The sequence below is a fragment of the Homalodisca vitripennis genome, unplaced genomic scaffold (genome assembly GCF_021130785.1).
Source record: "Homalodisca vitripennis isolate AUS2020 unplaced genomic scaffold, UT_GWSS_2.1 ScUCBcl_4529;HRSCAF=10755, whole genome shotgun sequence".
Taxonomy (NCBI): domain Eukaryota; kingdom Metazoa; phylum Arthropoda; class Insecta; order Hemiptera; family Cicadellidae; genus Homalodisca; species Homalodisca vitripennis.
In genome coordinates, this window is record NW_025780641.1 from 569 (window position 1) to 20,440 (window position 19,872).

Below are 19,872 nucleotides of genomic sequence, written 5' to 3' on the forward strand. Positions count from 1 at the left end.
TCCCCATAGCATCATCTTTGTAAGCTGTATTCAACATTAAAATAGTTTCTGCAGCATTTTTACCAAGTAAAAAAACAAAATTTCACAGCTGCACGTTGTTCACTTAAACTTGCCATGACAAAAAACGAAACAAGAACAAAACAGGGTTAGCGAAAACAGTCACTACGAACGACGAACAGAATGCACTAGGACAACGGAACTGGGGTCACTGAGCTCGCAATGGGTTGCGCGTCACAGCCCTGCCTAGCGGCAGGAATGTGTACTACACGCTGCCGGCTGCCAGCAATACAATTCCGGTTTTTTTTTGGGTACCCCCTCGTATACAAGAATGAAAACAAAGTTTTCGAGAACTGTAAATTTCAAGTGCTCCATCTTCTTAAATCTTACGACAAATGTTCACACAGTTACACAAAAAGTAAGGTCAGTCTACTTACTATCTACAAATAAGGTCTACTCACACTGATGACAAAACCTGTGCGGGGGTCAATGATTCTCAGCTTCTTGTCCTTGCAAGTTGTGGCCAAGCGGCTGCCATCTCTGTTGAAACTCATGGAGTAAATTACATCGGGGTGGCAGTCAATCACGTTCAGTGCTTCTCCTTTCCCCACGTCCCATACTATCAGCTAAAATATAAATGATCACTTTTGGTTGGCAGGTTTGATACTACATTCACTAGTTCTATTAATAAACATTATGGTCATTCAAATTTTTACTACAGACTGTCTAAGCTTAAGGATAAACGTACACCTAGTACAATTTGATTGAAGCCGAACATTTGAAACATTTTTTTATGTTTTTATCTTTACTTGTTTCAAAATGGCGGCCAAACATATCCAAACTTGAGATATTTTCAATTTGAACCAAAACTAGGTTTACTGTTGTCAGTAGGTTCGGTTTAATTTATAATTCTACAAAAAATACTTTTTAAACAATACCTTACAAGGCAAGATTAAGGATAAACGATTAAGGATAAGATAAGATTAAGGATAAATTAAGGATTACTGTCTAAGATTTCAGGGTCTATGTCCTTCCCAAAATTTGTAAAGTTAAAAGTTTGATTAACTATAACATTTTAAGCACAAAGGTATTTCTCTCAATGCGTCTAGTCCTAAAAAGACCTTAGCGCTGCTTCAGGAGTGACAGGATATTCAAAATGAATAAGGTTGGAGGTGGAGGCCGCCTCCTGTCGAGATCCATGAGGAAGGATTATATTTAAGTCATATCACCTTGGAAGAAGGAGAGGACACATTAGTACTAGCTTTTCCAGTAAAACCAGGCAAGGGTGGGAGGCCCTAATGTATAGGCTATCAACTGCCTACACTAAAGAACAGAAAAGAAAGGCATTGTTAATATTCATTTCATAGGCTTATGAAGTCAGTGTCATGAATTAACATCGAAGTTTTCTGGTTTGCATTGTGTTGAAACATTGCTTAGACAATTACATTCTTAAACTATTTCAGTCTCGCTGTAGAGAGCCATTGTAAACCAGTTTCTGTAAACATGCACATCAAAGGGATGAGGCTTCCTAGGTGGTAAGAATCAGAAATGCTATAGTTTCCATCTCTAAAGAAGAAGTTATTCGTGCTTGGGAGCATTTGCAACCAGAATTAATCTTTGTTACAGAACCATGGAGGACACTTTTAAAATTAATAAGTATTTTAATGCATTGTCCATAAATTACCGTAATAGTAAATAAATCGTACTTTATAACTAAAAACCATTTACAAAACTTATGTTTGTGTGAGTGTGTGTGTATGTTAGCACATTCATGCACGTTGAGATGTTTTCCATATCATAACAAGAAAATCATTTTGTGCATTAATTTCCACTATAATTTATTTCAAGGACTATGGCACTGTGATACGCTGATACATGTGATTTATTCCTTAGCAAAAAAATACCTTAGCTTGACAAGATTCAAAGCTAAGACCCTATTTCAGGAATACTCTGTAAATTGAAATAGTTAAAACTAATTTTTATCAGATAGCCAATAGCTTATTCGGTGAGTTAAAAATTTATTTGGTAGTTCTATCTCATACCATTCTCCTCATATAAATAGTGAACGGGTGGAATAGGACACTCTGTATAACCCTCGAAATGTTAAAGATAGATTCATAAATATAAATTCAATTATACATTTTTTATTAATGATTTTTAATTTGTTATAAATTTTGTATGATTTTAACAAAAAAATTTGGGTTAAAAACAAACATACAGTGATAAATTTCACACATATATTTACACAATAAACATTATGAACTTTGATAAAATTTAAACCATGTAGCATAATAATTTAAAGGTACAGAGATTATCGGATCAAAATTTCTAATAATGAAAGCCTCCATTATAAACCTGGTTCCAGTTGGTATTGATATCTTAAAATTAACCAACAGCATCTCAAAATCTCAAAATAAGGGCTCCCTTATTTTCAGGCCTGAAAAACTTTCAATATTAAGGGAGCCCCACCCACTCCAAGAGTCATTGTTCACAGTAAATTAAACCCATCGACCGGCCTTTTTTTACTTCAATATCTAGACATTTGCAGTTAGTGGTGTGCAGTGCTTCAGGACAGTCATGGAGTTCCTAAGATTTAAGTCATACTTTGAATATGCTGTACCCAGTATGGGTTTTACTGGCACGTATAAACCAACGAGAAGTGAATCTACCTGGGATTTAGCAAATAGCACGATAGTATACACAACATAAAATTTTTCTTTATTATAGAGAAAACCTTACCAAATAACATATTTATTTGTTAAATCGTAACAGTATTTTATTAATTACCATACCATATCCAAACAGAACAAGTTTAAATAGTAAATTTTTATTCTACAATGTTTTTATAAAACAATGTTTAACCCTCCAAGTGCTGACTCTATTCACTTGTAGTGCTATAAGTATTTTAGGAGTTTTGCAAGCATATGTTGAAAGTTAATGTAAGATCTCCGAGTAACTGGATGAGTTCAAGAAAATTAGCTTTTTGTCGTCGGCCTAGACTACACAGCATGGGATAGATATTTGTTTATCAGTAGACTATTTGTAGAACTCGATGAGTCTAGAAGGATGTTTGTTTATCAGTAGACTATTTGTAGAACTCGATGAGTCTAGAAGGACGTTTGTTTATCAGTAGACTATTTGCAGAACTCGATGAGTCTAGAAGGATGTTTGTTTATCAGTAGACTATTTGTAGAACTCGATGAGTCTAGAAGGACGTTTGTTTATCAGTAGACTATTTGCAGAACTCGATGAGTCTAGAAGGATGTTTGTTTATCAGTAGACTATTTGTAGAACTCGATGAGTCTAGAAGGATGTTTGTTTATCAGTAGACTATTTGTAGAACTCTATGAGTCTATAAGGATGTTTGTTTATCAGCAGACTATTTGTAGAACTCGATGAGTCAGCCGCATTTATAACAACGTGGAGGGAGGGGGGGAAACCTACCTGATCAGTTCAGGCTGTCACTTGCTATGGTGTATGTGTCCCGATTCTTTTAACTGAAATATTGTTGTCAGTTCAGTTTGTGTGTGAGTTCATTCATAACACCAGTAGCTTTTCTTTTCTCTATTGTGTATGTTGTCTAGTAAATTTCTATGTTTTTAAACAATGGCAGAAAACGCAAAAATATTGTTACAATGGAAAAACGGTTCCAAGATTTAATTGATAAAGGTGAGTCATTAAAATGAATTGCAGTTGATTATGGAGTTGGAACTTCTATGGTCTCAGACTGGAATAAAAATAGGAAAACCATAGAAGAGTTTTGTTTTAAAATTATGTCTAAAGACAGTTTGGCTAATCAATGCAAAGTAAGGAAAGCTAAAAATGAATCGCTGGATGATGCATTGTTCGTTTGGTTTTGTGCAGAAAGGGAACAGAGTTTACCACTATCAGTCCCATTGTACAGCAAAAGACTTCTTAGTTTGAATAAGCATCTGCGAGGTGGTGATCCAAATTTTACTGTCAGTCAAGGGTGGCTCAATAGGTGGAAAAAACGCCATGGTATTCACCAACTTACTGTAACTGGCAAAGCTTGTCTGGCAATGTTGAAGCAGCCGATAAACTCAAGAGTGTTTTGAAGATTTTGTAAAGAAAGAGAATTCATCAGTAGATCAAATTTATAATGCCAATGAGACTGGTTTATTTTATCATATGTTACCAAGCAAAACACTGGCCATGAAAATTTATGAGTCAGCAAAAGGCTTAAAAAACCAAGGATCGCCTTATCATAACGGCAGTAGCAATGAATCAGACAACAATAAATGTTCACTACTTTTAATAGGTAAATAAAAAAAAAACCCCTACACACCTGGTTGCTAAATCACTTGCCAACGGGGACATCACAGTTAAATATTTACCGCCTAATGTAGCTGCGCTGATTCAGCCAATGGACCAAGGGCATTTTAGAAACCATCAAGCGTGTCTACAGGCAACACATGTTAGGCCAGCTAATTGAAGGGGAAGAACAGGGTGAGGTAGACATTCTAAAATCATTTAATGTCGAAACAGTTTTGTACATGGTCCACAAGTCATGGGGAAAAGTTGGTAGAACCACGCTCAAAGTCATGGAAGAAGGTATTGCCTAATGTGTGTGACTTGCTAGAGAATCAGACTGAAGCAGTGGGGAGAGAAACTGGCAACGAAGTGCAGACTCAGGGGTTATTAAGGATGTATAAAACATCGATAGATGCTCAGATTTGACATTAATGATATTGAAAGTTGGTTGGAAACTGACAACAACGGAGGCTACGGTACTCTTACTGTTGACCAAATTCCATGTATTGTGACTTGTTACGATAAAGATGCCGACATCAGCGAGGATTATGACGAAAAAACACAAAAAATATCGCAGTTTATAATGGATGCAGAAACAGCATCTCATTTGGAAGAGTTAATACTTTATTTTGAGCAACAAAAAGACTACACCAGCAGAGCTTCTCATATTGAAAATAATGCATGACCGCACAGCACAGACACTCAAATTAACAAAATTCGTTCAGAAGAATTAAACTGTATTATACTTTATCGTGATGTGAATTTTAAATGTGTTTTAGAAAAATATTGAATTATTTGTACATGTTTTTTTGTTTTCAACATTCTCCAACTAATCCGGATTTTTGTTATGTCAGATCGGCTGCGATCCGACTTAATGAGGTTGCACTGTATATATCTTTTCTTTCAGCAAAAGTAAAAAATTTGAAAATAATTACAATTACTTACCGTAGTATGTTGTAACATTATTTATTGTTTAAAAAAAGTTTTGTTTACGTTTACAACATTCAGCAAATTACTTTACTAAACTCATTCAAATAACAATAAAAAATATGCAAAATTTAAAAAAATATATTTAAATTTAATAAGCCGGTCCCCTTTTATGCCTTATTCTGCCCGTTCCTCATGGGCACTGATAAAAAGTGCAAAGATCACAGACAGGATTCGAACCTGCTCTATCTCTAACTCAGACTCAAAGTCCAACGTCTAAAGACCGCTCAGCCATCGGCACTCCCCATACTTGCACATTTACATTTAAGAAAAGAGCACAAGAACAAAGAATGTGTTATTTGAGTACATTGAAAAGCCCTAAAAATCTGGCCAAGTCAAACTATTCATCAGATGAGTTTCATAGCATCCAAAAAGAGTCCTTGTTGGTATTTTAACATATTTGTGATAAAACAGAAGATTTTAAATTCAATAATTTGTATACTAATACACAAAAATTTACGTTTCGGCACTAATATACATTACATTTCTGACCTGTATTATGATTAAAAAAGCTAAAATCTTAAATAAAACACTTAAGGAAAATAAAAACTACTTTTGTTATCTGAACAATTCCAGCTGACGATATGTACAGCTAGAATCATCTGTGGTCTAGCAACAGCATTTGGGAAAAAATAAAGACGGCATGTAGATAAATGATAGTGCAGTTTTTCAAGTTTATTACTATTAAAAATACATTAAAAAATATTTAAAATTTTGGATATTATGTTGTTCGCAGTAGATGTAGACCTAACCATGAGCAACGTGATGTTAGCACTTACTGGACAGGTAACTGACATCGCGTGGTACGCTATCAGCACTTCAAAAGTTAATAAAATCAACATTTAAATGTAATGTAAGAAAGTAATCAAGGAATGGGAGGGAGGGGTGCATGTGTAACAAGTACGTTAAATTGTCAGTCATGACCACGACACTTGCATGCAAATACCACTATCAACAAATACCAAAAACAACACAGTCGGGCTGCTAGCAGCAGTTACTTATGACTTTTCACTGCCATGACACTTATAAAAGACATTTTATAGTTGGACAGCATTATTGTCTGTCATCTTGTAGTAATGTATTAAAAAAATAATCCATACAAATATTTATTTGAGAAACTTTTTTGTTTTAAAATGGATTTATAACAGTAACAACTGGATCACGAAAAAGTAATGAATTCTTATAAAGTACCTTGGATAACCCGTAACTTTAGATAATTGTATTCCATACAATTATATCTCTAATGTACATTCCATTTTAAAATTGGTAAACATTAGAAAAGTGGATGTGTGGGTATCACATTGTTCAATATTTAATTTAATATAGATAAGCATAATCTAGCCCAGACGCATTTAGGTATAAGAGAGAGAGGGAGCGTGGTCCCAAATCAGTCGTCCGCTGTTCCAATCAGCGCCACACCCCCTGATATCTTAAAGGGTCCTGTCCTTTGAAGTATTCTGGGCGCTCTTCCGCTTTGCGACTGCTGCCCGTTCGGCGAATAGCAGATACCCCTCTAACCAACCAGGGCGATAGCGTCCCCTGGAGCGAGCCGCTTCCCGGCATTCTGAGTGGAATCATCGGCCGGAGACCATGTAGCTCTACAGTTCGTGGGTCACTCTTTGTGCTCGACCCTTTCGTATTGACTTTGTTTTCAAGTGTTTTTCTTTAATGTGCATTACCATCCTCCTCCCACACTCCTTTGGAGGTAATTTCAGGGTATTAGTGGAGAAGACAGTGTCCAGTGCGGATTATTCGTCGTTCTACCGCGGCCGCCAGCGGTGACGCCCGTTCGCTACGCGCCAATTACGTCGCGCCTAAGCACTCCTGTCGTTGCTGCTTCCCCCTGTGGATCTCTACACACAGCGAGTTTTCCAAGGTACTGTTAAAACTCCATCACTTGTGTTGTATTCTCCTCTCACCTCTTGTTACCTGCCCACTTTCCCGCCAGTCTGCACATTGTTTTATTTTTATTTTCATAATTGGTCCTCCGATTATTAATTTTTAACTTCTGCCCCGTACATTTTTGGTCCTCCGGGCCGGATTATTGTGAATCAGTCCTGTAGATTACAGTAATTTGTGTTGTAATTAATTAATTGTAACAGGCGTCGTTACGCCATTTTGAATCTGCCGTACCGACGCTACCCGGCTTGTATTGGTGGCGCTGCGAACGTGTTGTACTGGTAACATTGTTTCTTCTCTCGCGCAACTGGATCGTTGACGTCAACAACTATTACGTAATTGTCCGTAGGCAGTCTAATTTTACGACCGCCCCTCAACAGCTGATGGCCCAATCGATACTTGAATGCACGGCCTCCGCTGCAGTCAGCTGTACCGGTTTTTGATACTGCACTTCTCTCGCCGTAACGGAACTCTGTTTATATCTCTGAATAGAGACTCGGACACGAGTCCACCCATACTCTCTCTCACATTAGTAATATACTAGTAATGTATTTAGTTAACAACAGGGCAATATCTGGTTTAGTTAATTGACCACTCTTTCTTTGATAGTATTAATTAACTCACAATAATTCTCCATTCCATTAATGTAACTTTGTGCTAGTGGAAATTTAATTGTTCCTTGTAATTGTTTCTAAAGCAATATATTGCTCACTATTCAATTTGCTATTGAATAACATTTCGCTTTGTTCCATTGTAATTTACTTGTTAAATAAGCAACCAATTAATTGCCATTCTAAGTTCTCATGTCAATTTAAGATTTAACTTGAACTGATTTGCTCTCCTTTTCATTTCAATTATATCATTGTTGTTTCATGTTCTAGCGTAAATTATGTTAAGAAGTGTTAGATTAACTCTCTGATCGATAGTATTGGTGATTGTAGGTCAATTCTATGGTGTACTCTTGCCAAATTATTGAAAGCAACATTTCTTATCTCTAACCTACATATTAGCTACTTATTTCTCTACACTCCATTGTATTTTGTCAATTTTATTTTAAAAGGTTCATTCACCGTTCTCTACATTGTGTCTCTTTATCAACCTGATTAACTTAGGATATCTCTCTCACGGGTTACTTAATTGTTTAATAACAATTATCACTGTCTCTCTTATATTATTTTTACTAATAATTGCTCCATTTAAAATATTTTCTCGCCTTAGGGTTACATAACATTGGTACTTAGATTAGCTATTAAGGTAGCTTAGGTGGACATACCGGCACTTAATGTAATCTAATTTTGTCTTATCTCAACTTAACTTGTTCCCCCCTTTCGCTTACATTGATTTGTTTACATTACGGTATCCCTCCATTGTTTTTTAAATTATCTTTGTTAATTGTCTCATTTTATTGTTTTGTGGCACTATCGGGAAACCTTTGGTAATTCTCATTTGTAAAACTGCTTTGCCCCTTTCGATATCACAATGGCTCCCAAGGAATTCAAATACGAAACTTATCGTAAATCAACAGATCTTATCAAATCTCGTTTTGCTTCTCTTAACGAAACCGTCACGAAAATCACTACCAGCGCTCCACCTTTGACACCAGTTCAAATCAGACAATTAAACACAGTGTTCGCGGAACTAAAGAAGAAACGCGCGGACTTTGAACTTAACCTTCAACGTGTCATCGAAGGTGACAGTGAAGCAGCGGATCAAGATACTCTTTCCAAAGATCAGGATGAGGTTAACGACCTATATGTCGCTATTTCTAGCTTGATCGAGGTTCATCTTGTCACTGAACCCACAACTCCCGCGTCCTCATCACATTCTGATCATCCCGCGTTGTTCCCCACGACGGTAACTGGAGTCAAGTTGCCTAAATTAAACTTACAGACGTTTGATGGTTCTCCTATGAAATGGATTTCATTTATCAACCTGTTTGACACTACAGTACACCGCAGTGCTTCACTCTCTAACGTCGCTAAGTTCCAGTATTTACTGAGCATATTGGAAGGCGAACCTCTGAACTTAGTGAAGTCGCTCAATCTCACCCCCGCCAATTACCTCATTGCTTATCAGTTGTTGCGGGACAGATATCATAACATACGCCGCCTCACTACTCTCCATCTAAATTATATACTTGACATGCCCGCAGTCGCTAGCAACAATGCTAAACAACTTAGAGCGTTCATAACAACATTTTATGAACATTCAGAGTCCTTGAAAGCCCTGGACTGTGATATCGCCTCTGATAATCCTCTATTGTCAGCTCACTTGTTGCGCAAACTTGACAGCAAAACTGTCCAGAAATTGGAACAGTATCGTGAGTCCCAAAGAGAGCCTGGCGCCGCTCCGCATTCCCTCCCCAAGGTCACGGAGATTATAACATTTTTAAATCTGGAATGCTCCCAGATTGAAGACGCTAGCCTTCACACCCACTCTGAGACGAAAATACTGTCTACCTCTTCCAGACCGAGGGTTGAAAAGCGTGTTCAGTTCGCCTCCCCCAAGCAAATGAATTTGTTAGCTACTGACGCTAAAATTAATTCAAACTACGAAGCTCTTTGTTTTTGTTGCCGGAAATCTGGGCACAAAATTTACCAATGTCCTCTGTTTAAGGACAAGTCTCCTAATGAGCGGTACAACCTTGTTAAAGGTAACCAGCGGTGCATTTCATGCTTGGGAAATCATCCGATTAAAGAGTGCAGATCCAAGAACACATGTTCGACTTGCCACAGGAAACACCATTCGCTTCTGCACTTTAATAACAGCGCCGATAGGCCTAGCTCTTCCGCCACTGCGCCTCTACCCCCCCCCCCCCGCTAGCTGTCAACACAACACTGACTTGTGCCGCGCGCCGTCCACCTCTCTCACTGAAACAAGCACCGTGCTGCTCTGTACAGCACTGGTCAAACTCACTGCCCACAATGGCCAGTCATATATTTTCCGCGCCTTATTGGATTCTGGCAGTATGTCCGACTTTGTTTCTGAGCGTGCTGCTCAGCTGTTAGGCTCACGTCGCCAGCCTTCTAACCTCACTGTCATTGGGTTAGCCCAAAACATGACTAACACCAGAGGGTCACTAGATCTCAATCTTGAAAACATTATCGGGACACTTAATTGCCCAAAAACCATTCCTTTCATGTACTGGAAAAAATCTCTCTCGAACTTCCGCGGGTAGAACTTAACCCGGAAGTACTCATGCGAACAAAAATCTTTTGTTTCTCTCGCGGACCCGACCTTTGGCAAGCCTGGTCCAATCGATGTCCTCATCGGCAACTCTCTCTTCCCTCAACTGCTTACCAATGAGCGACACTCTCTCGGGGCGAATATGCCTTCTGCTCTTGGCACTATTTTTGGATATGTGATTGTTGGAAGTGCGCCGTGTCTCTCTCTACCGCGCAAAGAACCTCTAATCTCGCCAATCTCTCTCCTCTCGACCACAGATACTGACCTCCACTCCTCCCTTCAACGATTTTGGACACAGGAAGAACTTCCGATCTGTAGTAAAAAATCGGAAGAAGAAATCGCGTGTGATAAACTGTTTGAGACATCGCATACACGTGACTCGGAAGGTCGCTATGTAGTCAAGCTTCCCTTTGTTGACAACCTCGCCCACACTAAATTGGGAACGTCAAGGTCAACCGCCGCTCATCGCCTGGAGTCTATGGAGAGGCGGATCCACGCCAGAAATAACTCCCCCCTGAAGGCGCTCTATATCGAGTTCATGACCGAGTACGAGGCGCTCGGACACATGAAATGTCTTCCCCATCCTGATTTATCTGCTCCGCATTATTTTCTCCCACATCATGGGGTAGTGAAAGAGTATAGTAGCACTACCAAGCTTCGTGTTGTTTTTGACGCCAGTGCCAAGACCGGCTCAGGCCTATCCCTCAACGACGTACTTCTCACCGGTCCAAAGTTACAAAATAATATTTGTGATATCCTTCTCCACTTCCGGCTGAAAAATTTTGTTTTTTCGTGCGACATCCGGCAGATGTACCGCCAAATTAAGATTCATCCAGACGACCAAAGGTTTCAGCTCATCCTTTGGCGTGAAAACCCCTCCCTTCCGCTCTCTACTTACCAGCTGACCACGGTGACGTATGGTATGAACTGTTCACCCTACCTCGCCATAAAAACTCTCCGACAATTGACACAAGATGAAGGTTCCAATTTCCCTCAGGCAGCTCACATTCTGAAACACCATAGCTATGTGGACGATTTGATAGCCGGAGCGTCCACTGAAGACGAAGCTCTCCAACTTCAACATCAGCTGATCGAGCTTCTCCGCTTAGGCGGCTTTGAACTGAGGAAATGGGTTTCTAATTGCCCAAAATTACTTCAACCATTGCCTGCCTCTCATCAAGAATCCCCTGTGTTTCTTCAACCTTCGTCGGACCCTCTGTTCTCCATCTTAGGTATCCATTGGTCACCTGTGACAGACTGTTTTAAATATAACCTCAACTTCACATGTGATGCCCCGACTAAGCGGAAAGTGCTAAGTCTAATCGCTCGGATTTACGACCCGTGCGGTTTTTTGTCCCCTTGCATAATGATAGCAAAGCGCTTCATGCAAGTGTTGTGGACTTCCGGTGTATCTTGGGATGAACCCTTGTCTCCGGACCTCGCGCTAAAATGGCGAGACTTTGTGATCGACTTAAAAAACATTGTTGAAGTGTCGATCCCTCGGCCGATAATGGCCACCCCCTCTAGCTCATGTGAACTACATGGTTTCTCGGACGCATCCGAGACCGGTTACGCCGCTGTTGTGTATATAAGGTGCATAAACACTGATAGTGAAGTGAGTGTGACCCAAATAATTTCAAAAACTCGTGCTGCCCCGCTAAAACGAGTAACTTTGCCGCGATTAGAGTTGTGCGCGGCTCACCTCCTGGCTAATTTAGTTCATTATGTACAGTCTCAGTATTCCAGTGTATTAAGTATTGACTCTACAACTTTGTGGTGTGATTCGACTGTGACTCTGTCCTGGATACATACTCTCCCTTACCGCCTCAAAACGTATGTAGCGAATCGTGTAGCTCAAATCCAAGAGCTCATTCCTCCCTCTTCTTGGCGTCATGTGTCTAGTGCTGACAACCCTGCAGACTGTGCTTCTCGTGGGATCCTCCCTTCGGAACTTGTTCATCACACTCTTTGGTGGCACGGACCCTTGTGGCTGCAAACTACCTCCTCCAGATTGGCCCACTTCCAGTTTTTCTCCGCTCGATGATTCTTCCTTGGACGAGTTGAAGCCCGTTCCGCTGTCCGTCTTCGTTGCAGCCTCCCAGCCTCCTTGGGATCTACTCACTCGTTTCTCCTCCTGGACCAAGCTGCTCCATGTGTTGGCGTATCTCCTCCGGTTCGTCTCTCATAGCCGCCGGCAAGAACATCATGTGGGTCCTCTTTCTGTCGTCGAGGTGCGAGCTGCTCAACTTCGCCTCTTCCAATTAGTTCAACGAGAATCTTTTCCTGATGACCTGGCAGCCCTTCGAGACAACAAGAACTGCTCCATCAAGCTACAGCGCCTTGCTCCCTTCATTGATGCTGAAGGACTCCTCCGTGTTGGTGGTCGACTAAAGCTTGCTGACTTGACGGAAGAAGTGCGCCACCCCTGTATTTTGCCTAAATCTCACCATGTTGTTAACTTACTAATAGACCACACTCACCTACAAAACTTACATTCAGGGGTTCAATTAACCATGTCCCTTTTAGCCCAGCATGTCTGGATTCTCTCTGCTCGTAGTGTGGTGCGCTCGCGCATTTTTCAATGCCTCCCTTGCTTTAAACAAAGACCCAAGCCTTTGTTCCCTCTCATGGGTGATCTACCCAAAGCCCGCATAATTCCCGCTCGACCTTTCTTGTCGACAGGCATTGACTATGGTGGTCCCTTCAACGTCAAGATTCACAACCTCCGCTCTATCCGACACACTAAAGCTTACATCTGTCTCTTTGTGTGCCTAGTGACTAAGTCTGTACATATAGAAGTCGCCACTGATCTGTCCACGGACGCATTTATAGCCGCACTCACACGTTTTGTTTCACGTAGAGGCCTATGTACCGACATCTATAGTGACTGTGGTACAAACTTTGTTGGTGCGAGAAACTCTTTACAGCAACTAATCACTTCCTCTGGCAAGCTCCAAATTCACCAATTTTCCCTCGGCCAGAAAATTAACTTTCATTTTAACCCCCCTGCAGCTCCCCACCATGGCGGCCTCTGGGAAAGCGCCATTAAGAGCGCCAAATTTCACTTGAAAAGAGTTCTGGGCACCTATGTTCCCACTCTTGCCCAATTTACCACCCTCACTTGCCAGGTGGAAGCAATGTTGAATTCCCGCCCGCTTACTGCGCTCTCCAGTGACCCCAAACGATTTACAACCTCTCACTCCGGGGCACTTCCTGATTGGAGCGCCGCTAGTGGCTGTGCCCGAACGCAACCTTGCAGATTTGCCGGATAACAGGCTGGCTCATTGGCAGCTAGTGCAGGCTTTCTCCCAGCGAGTGTGGAAACGCTGGAGCAGGGAGTACCTCCATTCCCTCCAGCAAAGACTTAAGTGGGAGCGGCCCTCCCGAAATTTACAAGTTGGCGATCTAGTATTGGTCCAACAAGACTCTCCCTCGCTGTGTTGGCCCCTCGCTAGAATAACTAAGCTTTTCCCTGGACGTGACAGTGTAGTGCGTGTGGTAGAACTCAAGACCCCCCAAGGTACCTTCACACGCCCGGCAGTCAAAGTGTTCCTGCTGCCGTTCTTGTCACCAATAGCTTAAGTCTATCTCAACACTTTAGGATAGATAGTTAAGACCTAGTTTAAGATGTTAGTCTTTAGCTTTATTTCTCATGTTCTTTCTCGATCATGCCACTTTGATTTGTTGAATCCTGATGATTCAAAGCCGCCGGTATGTTCAATATTTAATTTAATATAGATAAGCATAATCTAGCCCAGACGCATTTAGGTATAAGAGAGAGAGGGAGCGTGGTCCCAAATCAGTCGTCCGCTGTTCCAATCAGCGCCACACCCCCTGATATCTTAAAGGGTCCTGTCCTTGAAGTATTCTGGGCGCTCTTCCGCTTTGCGACTGCTGCCCGTTCGGCGAATAGCAGATACCCCTCTAACCAACCAGGGCGATAGCGTCCCCTGGAGCGAGCCGCTTCCCGGCATTCTGAGTGGAATCATCGGCCGGAGACCATGTAGCTCTACAGTTCGTGGGTCACTCTTTGTGCTCGACCCTTTCGTATTGACTTTGTTTTCAAGTGTTTTTCTTTAATGTGCATTACCATCCTCCTCCCACACTCCTTTGGAGGTAATTTCAGGGTATTAGTGGAGAAGACAGTGTCCAGTGCGGATTATTCGTCGTTCTACCGCGGCCGCCAGCGGTGACGCCCGTTCGCTACGCGCCAATTACGTCGCGCCTAAGCACTCCTGTCGTTGCTGCTTCCCCCTGTGGATCTCTACACACAGCGAGTTTTCCAAGGTACTGTTAAAACTCCATCACTTGTGTTGTATTCTCCTCTCACCTCTTGTTACCTGCCCACTTTCCCGCCATTCTGCACATTGTTTTATTTTTATTTTTCATAATTGGTCCTCCGATTATTAATTTTTAACTTCTGCCCCGTACACACATGTTAAAAGTTATACTAGGATTTTTTCAGTGAATTATTACAAGCTTAGTTAAATTTGTTTATATAAGGACATTCGAATTATAAACTAAATAAATGTTACATAAGCCATTCATAAATAAACTGCACCGAAAATTTATTGAAGCCAAATAAATTTAATTGATTTTAAGAAGTGTAAACAAACATACTGAACTAACCGTCACACAAATTTAAAACAATTTTGAAACTACTTTGTTAAAATTTAAGCGGTATAAAATCTAATCAGATTCCCACACTGAAGGACTAAATTAAAGGTAATCACTAATAAATAACATAAATGATGCCAAAATATGTTGACTCAGATGGAGGAGTTTTTAACTGCAAATAAAGCTGTTAGCGTAATATCTGGACTAGTTAGTCACAACAGTTAACGAGAAGTGTTCACCAATAAAAGTATTTTGACTTACTTCAATTGATTGTATTTTATCTCTTTAGGTTCAACTTCAACAACCTGCAGTGCTTCCCTACTTGTTTTTTTGTATGTGTACTTACTTATATATGACCAGAAACAGATAATCATCTTTACCCATCACACAGCAACACCTTGTCGCATAATTAGAGAACCTCTTCAACTAATGCATCTTTTAGAAAGAAGTTAAAACACTACTTGACACAAAATTAATTGTATTAAATGTTTTGATGGCAACTCACTAAATGGTCAAAGCCAGCGCTGATAAGCACATTCTCTGCTGTGGGATGCCACTCTATATAGCCCACCCTCCTCTTATGGCCATGGAGATCTATGAGCCACTCCGTCAGGTGACTGGCCAGGCCTCCATCAGGGATGTACCACAGCTTGACTGTGCAGTCGTCACTGCACGATGCTATGATGTTATCGTTGAATGGGTTCCACTTGATGTCCAGCACAGGACCTTTATGTCCAGTCACTCGAGAGGTATTGAAGTCCAACCTTCCAGTCTGACATCAAACAAATTTCATTAATTCTAAAAAACAAAAAGATACTTCTCAATTAAGAGATGAATTAAATTTTAATGACTTGAACTTTTTTATGAAATGAAAAATGGCTTTATTAAAGAGGGGAAGGTTTTTTATGCCATAGTGTTTAGTTTAAGTAGGAGTAAAAGGTTAAGCAAACAGGTGACGCTGTGCCATGCCTATGTACATGTTATGTATTTTCTAAATCGTTTTTGTTCTTATCATGTGAAAATTGGATTAGAATCTCAACGTCTATTGATATTATAAATTACAATGGAAATAAAAAAAGAACTATAAGAATACTTTACCAACAATAAAAAAGGCTCATATATAAATGTAAATATGATAACAAGTGAAGTCAGTTGGCTTAACGCAAAAACATCAACCATTATTAGTTATATTTTTTAATATTAATTTCATTGATTAATATTTAATATTTTTTTATTATATAAGAAGTGGTCTTAAAATTTCAATCTTGTTTTACGAGTTTATAAAAATTAAGAATCCAATACCTGGAAAACCAATACAAATACCAAATACCAATTTTTAAACAATAAAGATTTTGTAGTTATTACAAGAATAAGCATTCACAATACAAGATAGAAAAATCGAAGTTGCACAAACAGCAGAAATTACCGGGAATTGGTTAATAACTTTTGCTATAACTTGTTCCTAGACTCCCCTCGCCAATCTTGCTCCCACTGCCCAAGTTCCTCCACTTGTGTCACTTACTGTACTTGCATTTTCCTAAAACTGTGCCTAATCGATTTGGCCAACCTTGCTAGATTAATGTAAACCGGCCTATAATTTAGATGTGTCTACAGATAACAGCCACAATAATTGAAAAAGACTAAATTATAAAAAGTATACACAACAATTAGGATACACTTTAATAGCACATATTTCTTGGATACCTTAACCCTTTTCGGGCCAGGCGGCAATATATTGCCACCATAGATCGCGTCTGAAAAGTCCCAGGCGGCAATATATTGCCGTCGGTGACATACACGAAAAGCGCCAGGCGGCAATATATAGTCGCCTTGATATTCGTTGTTTTCTTAAATAAATACGACGTCAAATGATTAAAGTTTTATGTTTTTTTTTATTCCCTGGTATATTTGTAGATAATTAATATGAATATCATTTTTATTTTGGAGGTCTATGCATTTTTATTTCGTAATTGTCACGTGACATTATCAGCTGACTCGATCTATTGTTGTTAATTCTTTATGCTTTAGTGTAATCGTACTATTGTATGCTGGATTTTTCTTCATTATTTTATTTTGTGGTTATAAATATTAGTAGTGTTAGTAGTTACGTGCTTAGCTATTGTGTGTAGTAGTTACAATGACTGACAATTTGCGATCTCACGGGAGTGAAATTGTAAGTAGCATATTTGTAAATAGAAAAAGTGTAAATAAATTTCAAATAAAATTGTGTAAATATTTCTTGGTAAATAGTGTTTTTAACTGTATTGAAACTGTTTATGGATCCTACAATCATCTGTTTACCGGTACATTCATAATGTGAATATTTATTTTAAGTTTCTTAAAGTGTAAGAGTCAGTTGCTTTATCACTTGTTGCGAAGTACAATTATGCGTATTTATACAAAATGTGTCATAAAAAATTTATTTATGAGAGAAATAACACAAAATTTTGTATGGTTGTTCCTTTCTAAATGTACAATATAATCAAATAGCTTCCCACAGTAAAATTATTTTTCCTTTTTTAGTTATTTACAAAAAAAATTTTAAAAAAAATTTTTATGTAATCTATTAAAACATTTTTTTTTATTTTAAATTACTTAACACTACATCTATATATATATTTTTTGATAGTATATATCTATACGAGTAATTTGGTGCAACTTTTAGGTAATTCTCTAATTTTTATGAAAAGTTATAAATTTTAATCTAAGAGACTGCAAAATCGCCAATTTTAGCCTGGCACTTTTGACTAGTCACAAGGGGATATGATATGTGAAAAAATTGTGCAACATCTCATATTTGGTCCTGGCCCTGAAAGGGTTAAGGAAGTTTAATCTGAAAGTCGTTGGTCGGTCAGCACTCATGACTACCTTGATTTAAGACTAATGGAATAAAATTAGTATTTTCTAAGACCACAGTAGGAGACTGGCTTCACAAATCCTTTAGTTAAGACATTCCTCATTAAGACAATAAAAGCACAATGACACACTGTCATCATGATAAATTTCATTATGTTATAATCATTTACAACTTTCATTGGTTGAACATTTAAAAACGTCTGAATAGTTATAAACAAGATATAATTACTACCTGACTACAACATCACTTCTTAGTTTAGTTTGGTTCTATTGAACTACTTTAAATAATTTGATGAAAATGTTCATATACCGATTGGGTAGGTAGAAGTGTGCCTGGTTACTAGATCCCCAAAAGAGCAACTCTTCTATCCTAGATAATTTCAAAAGTAGTCTCAAGAGTGTTATGGCCAGTTTCATCAAAATTACAATTTAGACACCTTTACATGTTAACACTATAACAGGGAGAGATGATATACTGCAGGGCATGTTCTAGACAGTTTAAAATAACATAAGGTTCATCTATTGCTAGAATGATAAAATATAAATATAGCAATTAATAAAGTACAAAAAATCTATGTAAAACTTGGTTCTTTATAAAAAAATAACATTAATGTACAATCTTTAGATTTAAAGTTCTCAATAACACATGCAGCAGATCTTCCCCTTGCTTAAGTTTTGCTTCTATAACTCTTGCACACAACAAAAAATTTTAACCAACAATATGGTGGCTCAATGTTAAACTGATTTTATTTTTTGTGGCTAAATCGGGCACCCATTTATTTACCTTCCTAAAACATATTCTATTTTTAGCATATAAGAAAACAGGCTACATTAAATACATTTTACATTCATTCGATTATTCTAGATTTAAAATGTCTATACAACCTAATAAGACTAAACATTGTAATTTAGTTATAAATAAAAAAATAATTCAGAGGATAATTTAATAAAGCATGGCACTCTGAAACGTAAGAAATAGTAATAATAATCCCAGATGTTCCAATCAATGTTCTACATTTACCTACTCAGAGTTAACCTCGATACACAAATTTAACTAGTGCCACACCTGGTTGATGGGAAGGACCAGAAAAGCACCACCTCCTGCGACCTCGGTGACGATAGCGACAAACTTGGGGTTGACCGCACAGAAGTGCGAGTCATGTGCGTTCTTGGTAATCTTGACATTATCGTAACATCGCTCTCTCTTGGCGGGCGAGCCGAACACATGACGGAACTTCGAACTGCGTACCCCTCGGAACCACAACTGCCAAAAAACACAACTTTGTCAATTAAAAAATATAAATAACTTTTCTATGGACATGCACAACTCAGTCAATTAGTTCTGATAAAATATAAACTTCCTACACAGAAAAATAGATTGTAAGTTTACCATTTTAGGGAAATTATGAGTGAATGACAGAAAAAAATATGTTTCAAATACAATTATCCATGTTGCTAATAAAAATTTTTGACTTAGTACATGAATTTTGAATTTTTCCAAATTTGAGTTGGGGGTCAACACTTAAGTACTCTTAAAATTAGTCATATAGCATATCAGAATGAAGCTGATTTTCTCGTGAACTAGAAAGCGGCGTCAGAATATACAAAACTCAAACGGATAAAAAATACAGAATGTTCTGTGAATTTCAATATTTTTAAAAAACATGGCCGCCATTTTTAAATGGATTGAGATAAGTGAATTCTGTTTTCACCAATAAGTTCCTTTTAACAAGACCGGCCGATGACTAAGAAATTAAGCTGACTTGAGATAGATTTTGTTTATAGAACTGACTGTAGACTTCAGCATACAGCTGAGTCATAGCGCTGTGGCACTTGCTACTACCCAACTCTACTATACAAGTGTGGGTGGGGGTGGATGACTCACAAGCACATGTTGTGACAAGTCCCTGGCCCTGGCCAATTAGTTCCCACTGCTTCATCTGTCATCATTACAGACTGTCATCATGGTTATTTGTGACTAGTTATATGTTATTATAGTATATTATTCGCTTTTGTTGACTTCTATAATTTTTTCTAAAATTACATGGTTATACTCTC

General features: G+C 38.7%; 1 protein-coding gene across 1 annotated transcript in view; it reads right to left on the minus strand.

The window, feature by feature from the left end:
• Positions 1-405: 405 nt before the first annotated feature.
• The window catches only part of LOC124372978 (coronin-2B-like), a 37,309-nt gene continuing 17,842 nt past the window's right edge, over positions 406-19,872 (minus strand). Inside the window, exons 2-4 of the mRNA XM_046831384.1 lie at positions 18,881-19,078; positions 15,464-15,730; positions 406-623 (exon numbers count right to left, since the gene is read on the minus strand). Of these exons, the coding sequence (XP_046687340.1) occupies positions 438-623; positions 15,464-15,730; positions 18,881-19,078 (651 nt within the window). The 3' untranslated portion in view covers positions 406-437. The remainder of the gene's footprint in view (positions 624-15,463; positions 15,731-18,880; positions 19,079-19,872) is intronic.